This window comes from Colobus angolensis, unplaced genomic scaffold (assembly GCF_000951035.1).
Source record: "Colobus angolensis palliatus isolate OR3802 unplaced genomic scaffold, Cang.pa_1.0 Scaffold431, whole genome shotgun sequence".
Taxonomy (NCBI): Eukaryota; Metazoa; Chordata; class Mammalia; order Primates; family Cercopithecidae; genus Colobus; species Colobus angolensis.
Window position 1 is genome coordinate 1,666,753 of NW_012117722.1, and position 12,679 is coordinate 1,679,431.

The window sequence follows — 12,679 nt, forward strand, 5'->3', positions numbered from 1 at the left end:
ATTGTATACACCAAATTTCTTTCTAAATGTTTAAAATAGTGATAAACTAGATTCCTGAGGCCACCCAATTTCCTCAGTTCTTTTAGTCAGCTGGAAATCCATCAGAGGCCACAGACTATGCTTTGTAATCACTGTTTCCCTCTATCTCCCTCTTTCTCTCTAATGGTAGTGGCTATTCAAGGAATAACCCAGCAGGAGTCCTACTCCGTGTTATTCAGCATAATTTTTGAGTCCCTTCTCCACACATTCCTTCAAAGGCCTGTACTACCTCTTGGTGATCCCCCATGACCTGGTGTTCAGGTTATAGTCTCAGTACAGGACTGTGTGCAAGTTACTGTGCTAGGTGCTTCACATAAAGCACACCATTTATTCTGGCCCTCAGCTACAGAAGAGTTCCTATTTCCATTTCCCAGACGAAGCTGCTAGAGGGCAGACAAAACACAGGTACTACCTCTAAACCAAGGATCACGCCCCCACGACTTAATACTGCTGTCTATTGATTTGATGAATGGGTCCAATGTCTATTTTGTGTAGCATAATCTCACCTGTTAGAGTTTTATTTTCTATCACAGCTCAACACAGTGTTAAGAATATGAGCCCTGAAGTCAGACTACTCAGTCTAAATCCCAGTTCTGTAATCTACCATCGGTAGATTACATCTGCATGGGTGTGACCTTGTGCAATTCACTTAACCTCTCTGTGCCTCAGTTTTCTCATCTATAAAAGGGAAATAATAATAGTTCATCAATCTCAGAGCTGTTGCAAAAATTCAATAAATAAATATCTGTCAGCACTCAAAACAGCCCCTGGCATACAGTTAGCAGTATCTGATTATTAACATAATAAGATAATTTAATACTTGGGTTAGATGCTTTGCTTTGGTTTATCTTAAGAGCTGAAATTAGACTTTGGCATTAAACAGATCTAGGTTTGAATCCTAATTCTATTGTATAGCAGCAATGCCTTGGAAATTAATTTTTGTTAGCTTATTAGTTGTTAGTTTTATTATTATTAGTTTAATTAAAAAAAAAAAAGGAAAAAGTGTGTGTGGGTGTGTACCCTAAAGAGCTGCTGTCAGGATGAAATGCAACTGTGCCAGATTCCACAGACTACCAAAGCCCCATCTGGGCGCTTCTTGCTGGCAAAGCCTACTTCACTCTACAGGATGAATACTATTTTCCTAGCTTCTCTTGCAACTAGAGTGAGGTAATACAATCCAATTCTGACCAAGCGTACCCTGGGAATCCTGCTGGGGAATTTTCTGGCAAGTTTTTCCTCCTGAGAAAAGAAACTGGTGAGGAAAAGCCATCCTTTAGGCGTGGTCCTATGAGGATAGGATGCTGCACCATCCATGTGTTGGCCATAAGGGGACAAGCCTCCAGAGTCAAGCCAGTACTGTGATGAGGGTGGCAGAATGAGGAGAAGCAAAGAGGAACCTGGCTCCCTGCACTCACCGTTCCACCACTGCACAGCCCCAAACCACCATGTCTCCAGATTTCTCTTCGAATGAGATAATTAGATGTCCTTCTGTTTACGCCATTTTCAGGCTTCCTGTTACTTGTAGTTTGAAGTTGCCTCATTCAGAGGTCAATTTTACTCCTCTTTGTCCTATCCCCCAGCACATTCTCTGGTGGTTCTGGGCTGTTTCCAAGAAGTTGTCCCTTCTTGCTCTCTTCTAAAGTCTGTGATATCATCAACTCCCCCAACGGCACCTCTTTCTGGTGCCAGGTGCCAGTTCACCAACTGCCCTGGTACTGACTCAGGACCACTTGCAAGTATCTGCCCACTGCTAGTTACCTTACACCAATATATTTATGTAACTGCATTTTCTTTCCTATGCAGGTGTGATTATGTAAGAATAAACCAATCCCTAAGACCTCCTTTTTGAAAGGATAGTAATAATTCATAACAATAGTTCACTGAGTATACTTTTCTGAGCAGAGGCAATCAAGTTGTTATCAGGTTTTAAACTATATCTGAAAAACATAAGAGACTATGAAATTTTCTTGGGCACTTCTGCTGTAGTCCTCCCCACCTTCAATCCTCCTCCAAGAAAAGGAGGATGTGCACACAACTACACAAACGTCCTCTGGATCTGGTCAAATAGGTAGCTCTAGGACACCAGCAGCTTTCCAGGTCCACTGGGAACTACGGATCACCAGGACCACTGCTGCTAAATCTGGCATTCTTTTACTTAGTTCATTCCCAAATTTGCTTTATAGCACATGGGCGGCTTTGAGAAATGGCCAGAAATTTTTCTGTAGGAATTTTCTGCTTGAAAGGTAAGTAGAGTACTTTCTGTATTCATCTCTCTCATATAAAACTGTGTATATGTTGCTAATAATAAAATGGGTTATATACTGATGGCTTAATTTCACTAGCATTGTCTTGACCACTGTCATATGTTAAAGCTTTTATTTCCTGAACACAAGCATGAATGGGGAAACTAAAATTTACAAACTTTTCTCATCAACTTGCCCAAAATAGAAACTCAAGCGTACACCCCTGAGCTAGATTTTCATTACCAAGATCATGACTTGATTCTTTGTGAGATGCTTTCTGGGGCACTGAGAGGATGAGGTCACCCCAGACATCCTTGGCAGTGCACCCCTGACACATACAATTCTGTTCCTGGTAGGGCTGTGGATAATGCCTCCCGACAAGGAACCAGGCTGCTCTGCAGTGTGCATGTGATACACAATGGCCACAAAACAGAACCCCTGCAGGAACCGTTAATGGGAGGTTGAACTGAAACCTCTAGGGTCACATCCAAGGCCAGTTATAATTCTTCTCAAGCCTTATGCCCAAAGCATGCGCTCGCCCTTGAAGACTTTATTCTCAGAGGCAGTCTTAGGCCCCCACACTCCAAAAATAAGCCCCACTGAACAGAAGCATTAGTCTGGGGGAACTGTCCTAACCAATTGGTAAGCAGTCTGTCAATTTTTATCATCTTTAAAACTAATAAACAACAAAGAATAGACACTAGCCTAACAGTATAATTCACAGTCCTAAACTAGCTTCCCAAGTAATGGGACCCGAAGAGCACTCTTCTAACAAACCCTAGAAGCTGATTTTAATTCTATTTTCACATAGGACGTGCATACTCAAGTCAGGATATGTCTGTATTTGATTCAAATCTGGTACATTCAGAGATTATTCAATCTGGCACTTAGTCAAGAGGGGCCCAAGGCCCTCGGTAATTTCTAAGACTGGAGGCATCTCAAGTATCTCACCCTGTTTGTGGTATTAGAGAGTAGAGTACTATAATAAATAGTAGTCCTACAGCTTTCAAACATGAATTAATATCTAAATATGAGGCAGCTCTTGTAGGTACCATCGGGAACATAAAGCAGGGGTGAGCAAACCCTAGCACACGCCTGTTTTTAAAGTTGATCAGAACATAAGCATGCTCATTCATTTACAGGTTCGTTTATGGCTACTTGCACACTACAATGGGAGTTGACTAGTTGCAACAGAGATCATAAGGCCTGCAAAGCCAAAAATAATGTCTATTTGGCCCTTCTTGGAAAAAAATTGGACAATCTCTGCTAAAAAATATATATAATATAAAGCATTTTATGTTTGAACTTTGAATGGGTAGTAGATCAGGAAAGGTGAGCTTAAGAAAGGTTTTACCTGAGTTACTGGGTTACAAAAAATAAAGTAGGTTCATTAAAGTCCCATTTAAAGGGAAGATCAAATCTCTTAAAACTAGTCTTAAGTATTACGCTATTATGAAACTGTTAAGAGTGATAAAGAAGGCATGAGTCCCAAGGATCCGTAGCTGTGTAACTGAACTATCGCCATGCAGGTTTACTGGAAAGGTTTTAAGTTAATGTCTCTTCTAGTCTCACTCATACAAAGATATGCCGTCATCTTTGCATTACCATAAATCATACTTCAAGGCACCTACCCCCACAATTCGCGCTGTGTTTCAATTTACAGGGGAAAACCAGGATCCCATTAGAGGACAGCAGCATGCTTCTGAGCAGATAAATAGCCTGAGGCCCGAGGTGGACACCAATCATCAATCCACATTTAGAATCACTGTTTGTTTTGAGCTGAAAGAGACATTTGATTTCTCTGTAGTCTCCTGGACTTTCATGAATTCTTCAAATTTTATGCTGTAACACAGCTTTTTTTAAAAAAAGTCTGAAAATATTTTTTAAAATAGTTTAGGAAATTGATAACCAGCAGATATGAAGAGCTGTATGTGCTCTGGGTAAGACACTTCCTCTTCCCTGCTGCTACAACTCCCTCATTCCTGAAGCTGTCCCACTGTCCAAAAGAGCGACGTCCTAGCAGACCTACAAACCCATGAGTGACAGAAATAAATGTTAGTTGATGTAAGCCACTGAAATTTTGGAGTTGTTTTCCATGTAACACGCACAGCAAGAGTTGACTGTTTTAGAAACTGATACAAGAGGGGTGCTGCCACAACCAAATCCTAAAATCTGTGGCATTGACTTTGAGACAAGGTGGTAGAAGATAAGGAAACACATGCAATAGTGAAATGGCTGGTAAACAGTGCCCCGCAATAATAAGGAAGGTAGAAAATGTATCAAATGAAGTTATAGTAGAGCTGCCCTAGCTGACCCACAGAAAGAGAGAAACAGACATTTAATGTTGTAAGCTGTTGAAACCTAGGCTTATTTACTATGCAGTATCATTCCAACAATAATGGAGTACCTCAAAGGCCACTCATACTGTTTGTCGACTAGCTCCCATCCACTCTGGGCTATTCAAGGACACTGCTAGAGCAATTTGTCCTTGTCCTGAAAGTATCAGATTTACCTCTCTACAAGTTCATTTCTAACACTAAACATTTTGTAATGTCATCCTTAAAAAAACCCTTTCCTGCCCACCTTGCCCTACTATAATCTAGTCTCAGCACAACCACCACAATAATTCTTTAAATACTACAGTCAGATTATTTCTTTTCAGCAAATTCCTCCAATGTGTTTCCAGGTCACTTACAGTTAAAACCAAAGTCCTGTTATAGTCAGCTTGCACCCTCCCTACCCCTTCCGTCCTTGTCTCCTCTGTTACTATTCTCCCCCAAGATCATTCCACTTTAGCCACACTGTCATCGTCGCTGGTCCTTGCACACTTCAAGTAGGCTCCTACTGAAGAGCCTTTGCATCTGTTGTGTTCTTCTCAAAATGCTCTTGCTTACAGATCCAGATATCCAGACCTTCTTCATGCCTTTGCTCCAATAAGACATCTGTGAATGCCTCCCTGTCCACCCTATTTAAAATTACAACCATCCATTTTTGTTTTCTTTCATCTATAGTACTTACCACCTATAAGCTACGATATATTTTATTTAATTGTTTATTCACTGTCTCTCCAGATGGAATGAAAGCCCCAGAAGGTAGGAGTTGTAGTCTGTCCTCTTCAGATCTATCTCCTTAGTGTCTACAATGGTACCTTGACACACAGTAGACAGTGCTATTTGTTGAATGGAATGAGTGTGTAAGATAAGAATCAGGCCTAGATTATATTTTATATTTCTAAGTTATAAACTAATAAACCAGGCAATGCAGACTGGAAAAGGAATGCTGCAGTGAAGACAAAGATATACTACAGTTTTACTAAGATATTTTTTTACTTTAGTAATAATTTTTTTCTTTTTCTCTCATTTACAGTAAAGGAAATAAAACAAGAAATTATGAGGACTACAATTCAACATAATTGTATTTACAGCCCCTGGACTGAAGCCTTATTTTCAAAATTACAGTTATTTTTTATATTTCTAATATACAACTTTTTACCATCACAGAAGAATTGTACCTCCAGGGAGTATATTTGTATGATGTACCAGCTTCCTAAGAAATGAATAAAACATTCAGCTATAATTCTTAAAACAGACAACAATTTACTCAATAACAACTAGGATCAATTTTTTGAAAAGCAGTATATGAAGTTCAACTGTTCCAACTAACTGCCTTTTACTCTTTTCCTTCTCAATCTTTCTCCAAACTAAACAAAGAGAAAGATTTAAATTATTCCTGTGCCAAGGCTCAGATATTACTAAAAGTAACCTTTTATCAAGCCAATTCTTTTAGAAGAAAAAAAATGTAAAAAAAAAAAAAAAGAGAGAGAGAGAGAAGCTAACAATATTTGTAGATAAGCACAATATAAACACCCCTTGAATGAAGGCCTGCTTACTTACCACACAGACAACATATACCTTTCAGCCATAAGAACAAACAGTACATTAAAATGAGCACTTCTCATTATCATTGAATAAGTTATATGAATCTAGTCACTAGATTTGGATGCAAAATGTGTTGCTTCAGTTAACCAAAACTAAATTTTATTTTAAACCAACACATTTTACAATAAGGCTACCCTAGAATTATTTTGTTAAGGGGAAAAATGCCCCACAAAACTGAAAATTCGAGAGTCAGAGAAGAGAAAATAATCCACTCTTTATTATAAGCGCTAAAATGTCACATCTACCAAGCCTTTGAAGATTACTGTGGTATCTTCTTTTCCCCAAGGAACTCATTACTTGTATTTCAGTGAAGACAGTGCTGACAGACACCAGCTTATTATTAAAGATTTCCTTTTTGTGGGAAGTTAGCAAACTAATCATACCATTTTCAAATTCAGTTAATAGGTACGTTTTGGCATACTGAAGATAAAGCCATTATATTCACTCCAAGTAAAAGTTTCAATTGTTTTGTAACTCTAGCAGTGACCTTTTATTTTTTATTACTTACCAAGTCCTAAAAGATCCACAGTGGGCTCTGCAGCTTTTTTAGGGCTGGTACTTTTTTTAGGTTCCAGTTGCTGTTCTTCTTTCTTCTGTAGCTTTAAAGTAAATAATTGGATTTATTAATTTTTCTTAAGTAAATTTAACAAAATTTCAAGCCCCAATTAATTACACGTTTTTGATAAACAGTGTACAAAAGTATATGAAACACAGTATAATAAAACCTAGAATATTGTTCATTATATAAAAAAAAAAGTAAACATGACTGTTGAAGTTGCAATGACAGTCCTTACATATCGGGACCCCAAAATCGTGAATAAAACGATTTAACTCTTAATATAATTGTCCTTAACTACTAGCTCTTTTATATGAAATTACACATTTTAAAGAAACGCATTTCATATCAGTTCCTGGACACTATTAATGTACTTCTGTGTCCCCACTCAAATTTCATCTTGTAGATCCCATAATTCCCATCTTTTATATGAAATTATACATTTTGAAGAAATGCATTTCATATTATTTCCTAGCTACTACTAATGTACTCCTGTGATACAGTTTCATTCTGTGTCTCCACCCAAATCTCATCTTGTAGCTCCCATAATTCCCATGTGTTGTGGGAGGGATCCAGTGGGAGATAATTAAATCACAGGGGCAGGTCTTTCCTGTGCTATTTGTTTATGTTAAGGGGGAGTTTCCCTACACAAGCTCTCTTTGCCTGCCGCCATACACATAAGATGTGACTTGCTCTTCCTCGCCTTCTATCATGATTGTGAGGCCTCCCCAGCCACACGGAACTGTGAGTCCAATTAAACCTCTTTCTTCTGTAAATTGCCCAGTCTCAGGTATGTCTTTATCCGCGGCATGAAAACGGACTAATACATCCTGTTAGCTGAGGCTGGCGAGGCCTCAGAGTCTTCATGAGCATACTGTTGACCCATCATCCACACACTGTATGATACATGAGACACAACTAGCAAGAAAAGCCTAATGAAATGGTATTTGATATACTTTCTTCCTGAATCTACATTATTAATTACTTTTTAAATATAATATTTATAAGAAACTCTGGTTTATAAGGCGTCTGTCACCAAATTAAAACTACCTTTTAAAATACTGCTGAGTATGAAACTACCTGTCATGGTTTGAAAAGGAAAGAAAAAGCCAAATCGAGCAATGCAGAGGTCCTCTGGTAATCCCGACCTCCCACCCCCAGAACTACTGCAAACAATTTGGAAAATATCTTTCCTTCCAGATGTTCACACATGTATCTGTGTTCTAAAAGCTTCTCATGTTCCTAACATTTCAAATTTAAATGGGTAATCATCAACCATGTCCATAGGAAACTGTATAAATGAGAACATATGTATAGCTGTGCAAAGTAAAGAGAAACACTAAGGCAAGAATAAGGGGAATCCTAAACAGCTTATCAAATTGCAGGTGGGGCCCACTACCAGTTTTTGAAATCTATTTTACGGGCCACAACTAAACATTTTTTTGGCATATAAAAATGATACAGAATAGAAAACAGAGTACACTGCATAAAAGAAAGGTAAATATTCCTAGATTGTTGTTTTGCACATTTGTACACACATGTGAGCACAAATCTGGATCATAATGTAAAATGTATTTCTTAGCAGAGTGGTAGGCTGAGAAACACTGCTCTAAAGACAGTCTGCTCCTTTGCTCCTACAATGGGTCAAATTATGAATGAGAAATGTCTATGCCCTAAACCCCATCATTCCAAGCAGAGTTGGCTACACTAGATGGATTTCAACAATTCAGACATGAATTATCCTTAGAGTTGGCATCTGAAAGGTTGTCCCACAAATCAAAAAAGCAAAAGGACTGATCACTTTAAAATCTACTTTGTATCCCTCCATTATCGAATCTTGTGGAGGCCATAACCTGAACACATCAATGTGTGGCAAAGGTGATTTTAGAGATTACTCTTCTATGTCTTCATAGTATATACATTACATACGTCTTCATATATATATTAGTGAAAGCTACAAAGATTAAATTCAAATGATACTCTTCTTCATTGATAATTGTAAACATAAGAAATTAACCTCACTATTTTTATTTTTAAAACATTTAAGGACAGATACACCAAAGCACAAACTACATAGGTAAGGAAACTTCCTAAAATTCTAGATAGAGTAACAAATATTTAACCTTTTAGAGCTTAATATCTATTAAGAGTTATTAATATTCTATACAGTTTTCTTGAAAGACTTTGTAACAAAAATTGAAAGTTATTTCTTATTTATATTAAAATTATTTTTACAGATTTTTGTGTAAAATGACAGGAAGTAAGTACATATTTTCCTAGTCCTAGATGAGTAATAATAACTAAAAATATAGACTCAGGAGATGCTGTTGTTGGAATGTGTCACCCAAAGTTCACATGTTGGAAATTTAATCCCAATGTAACAGTTTTGAAAGGTGGAGCCTAGTAAGAGAAGATTAGGTCAGAAGGGCTCTACTCTCATGAACAGATTAATATCATTACCACAGGCATAGGTTAGTTATCAAGGGAATGAGTTTGTTAGAAAAACAATTTTGGCTCCCTCTTGTTCGAGTGCTCCCTTGCCCTTCCAACTTCCAACCATGGGATGATACAGCATCATGGACCTCACCAGATGCTGGAGCTGTCCTCTTGGACATCTCAGCTTCCAGAACCATGAGCAAATAAACTTCTTTTGTTTATAAATGAGTCTGTGCTATTCTGTTACAGCAGCACAAAACAAACTGAGATGGAATAAAGAAAATCTTTGCATATACACTGCCATTATGAAGGTTCCAAAAAACCTGAAAACATGCAATTCCCTAATAAAGATACAGACACACACACACACACACACATAGATTCAATGTTTCTTTAAAAATTTTTTAAATATCTAGGTGCTGTGTTTTATTCCATTACATTGTACATTGAAACCCAATACTATCACCAGTAAATTAAGGTGGGCAAAGCCTATCAAAAGACTACTTCCACAAGCAATTGCAACAAAAACAAAAATTGACAAACGGGACCTCATTAAGCTAAAGAGCTTCTGCACAGCCAAAGAAACTATCAACAGTAAACACAAAACCTACAGAATGGGAGAAAATATTTGCAAAGTATGCGTCCGACAAAGGTCTAATATTCAGAATCTACAAGGAACTTAAACAAATTAACAAGCAAAAAGCAAATAACCCCATTAAAAAACTGGCAAGGACATAGGCACTTTTCAAAAGAAAACATACACGTAGCCAACAAGTATATGAAAAAATGCTCAACATCACTACACGTAGCCAACAAGTATATGAAAAAATGCTCAACATCACTAATTATTTATTAGAGAACTGCAAATCAAAACCACAATGAGAGACCATCTCACACCAGTCAGAGTACCTATCATTAAAAAAATTTTTTAAATAACAGATGCTGGCAATGCTGTGGAGAAAAGGGAACACATATACACTGCTGGCAGGAATGTAAATTAGTCCAGTGGAAATTAGTCCAGTGGAAAGCAGTTTGGCGACTTCTCAAATAACTTAAAACAGAATTACCATTTGACCCAACAATCCTATCATTGGGTATATGGCCAAGGGAATAAAAATTATTCTACCATAAATACATATCCACACATATGTTCATCGCAGCACTGTTCACAATAGCAAAGACATGGAATCAACCTAAATGTCCATCAACAGTAGTCTGGATAAAGAAAATGTGGTACATATACACATGGAATACTATACAGCCATAAAAAAGAATGAGATTATGTCCTCTGCAGCAACATGGATGGAGCTGGAGGTCATTATCCTAGGTGAACTAATGCAGAAACAGAAAACTAAATAATGCACGCTCTCACTTATAGGTGTGAGCTAAACATTGAGAATACATGAACACAAAGAAAGGAACAACAGACACTGGGACCTACTTCAGGTTGGAGGATGGGAGGAGGGACAGGATCAAAAAACTATTGGGTAATATTATGCTTATTACTGGGATGACAAAATAATCTGTACACCAAACCCTTGTGACATGCACTTTACCTATATAACTAAAACCTGCACATGTACCCCTAAACCTAGAATAAAAGTTAAAAAAAAAAGTAAAAATAAGAAAAGACTACTTCCAATCATTATATCATGACCACTGCTAGGACTGCCTAATACCGCCATATTCTAAAAGTTGACAAGACAGGTATTCAGTTTCTGACTGAAGGGGAAAATCATGGCTGGCCTCAGATATCGGACTAGGAAGAGACAGCTGAAATAATTATCTTTTGTCACATTGAAGAATCCAGCATTTGAAAAATCAAACATTTAAAATTATTAAAATCAAATCTCATGAAATAAGATAGGAAGTCCAGAATAATTTTCTTCTTGTCCCTCATGACAATATCTTAGCAACAAGGTAACTTAAATAATCCAGATTAATCCTGCTAAAAATCCTGTCTCATGGCCACTCTGAAGTCTAGTTTCTACAGTAAAGCACATTTGATGCTCTTTGTCTTTCTTTACAACATAAATCACCAATGTTAATTCCTAGAGAGGAACAGCAGATTTCCAAAATGTATTCCAATTAAACATTTTGGTTAACAGACGTATGTGTAATAGATTATGTCTTCCTGAAAAGCTTTTCTAAAATGGAAAAATCTTCAAGAACATGTTTGACTTTTTCCAGGTTTGCCTATAACACAAGAAGTCGTTTTTATCAAATATTTTCAAGACATAAAGGTTGTAAACTTTAAACAACAAACATGAATACATAAACTATCAATCTGTACTTTTGTTCTGTAGCACACCAATTGTATTGTACTTTGCAAAGACTTACAAGATACAGTTATTTAAGATACCTAAAATATAGCTATCATATAAATACAAAGTAAATATTACCTGAAAGCCAAATTTTGGAAGATCTAAAAATAAAAATGCTACTGTCTTGTTAGGATTTACGGGCAGGGATTACTGGCGTGTGATAACAGTAAATTACTACCTTGATGACCACACATCCCCTCATATAATTGTCATCTTTTTGATATCTCACATTCAGTTCAGACATGGCAAGCAATACATATGGACTCACTCCACTTTAAATTCTGCTGCTATTAAAAACATTGCATAGGAAATTTGTCTTTTAATAAGTGAAGAATGCAGTCAACCGTGGGTAGATAAAATCAGGCAATCTATAATTTATTAAACAAAATTTTCTAACAAGCAAGAACATAAGTCTACTTAGATAAAGCAATTTTATAAAATGTAATTTCCTTAGATTCATATTGAGCAGATGTCTCATTCAAATTATTAAAGCTTTTATTAGCAGAATCTTCACTACCCAATCTTTTTGTGATTCATTATCGCTACCCCACAGAATATAATTGAATAAAAAACTATTTAGGTTCCAACTCCTACATTTACCACCATTTCCTAGACCTTTAAATAACAGACATAACAGCTGAGCCTCTAGAAGGTGATTCACTATTCTTCAGCTTGCCAGTTAATGTAGACAAGAGCATAAATATAGACTACAATAGGAAAGCTATACAATTTTCTAAGTTCTAGTGGTAATTATTCAAAATTTTCTTTAAAAACTGACATCTCAAATTATAACTTAGTTTATTTATAATCAGTTTCCTTTAATATCCCTAGAATCTTAGAACTAGAAGAAACATAAAATGTATTACATTCAACTTTTTCATTCTAACATTAAGGAAATTAAATGACATGATTTGTCCAAAGGCTCCGTAAGTAGCTATTGTGGTAAAGGTTAATCTCCTAACAGGGTTCCTTCCCCACGCCATAGTGGCTTTTGCTGAATAATTTCTATCTATCAAAAATTAGATTTAAAAATGTAGTCCCAGCTACACGGGAGGCTGAGGCAGGAGAATGGCGTGAACCCGGGAGGCGGAGCTTGCAGTGAGTGGAGATCGCGCCACCGCACTCCAGCCTGGGCGACAGAGC

General features: G+C 37.0%; 1 protein-coding gene across 2 annotated transcripts in view; it reads right to left on the minus strand.

Moving 5' to 3' along the window:
* SMAP1 (small ArfGAP 1) overlaps positions 1–12,679 on the minus strand; it is a 197,196-nt gene that overhangs the window by 18,053 nt on the left and 166,464 nt on the right. For both annotated transcript variants that reach the window (XM_011957035.1, XM_011957034.1), the window contains exon 7: positions 6,729–6,819. In XM_011957035.1, the coding sequence (XP_011812425.1) occupies positions 6,729–6,819 (91 nt within the window). The remainder of the gene's footprint in view (positions 1–6,728; positions 6,820–12,679) is intronic.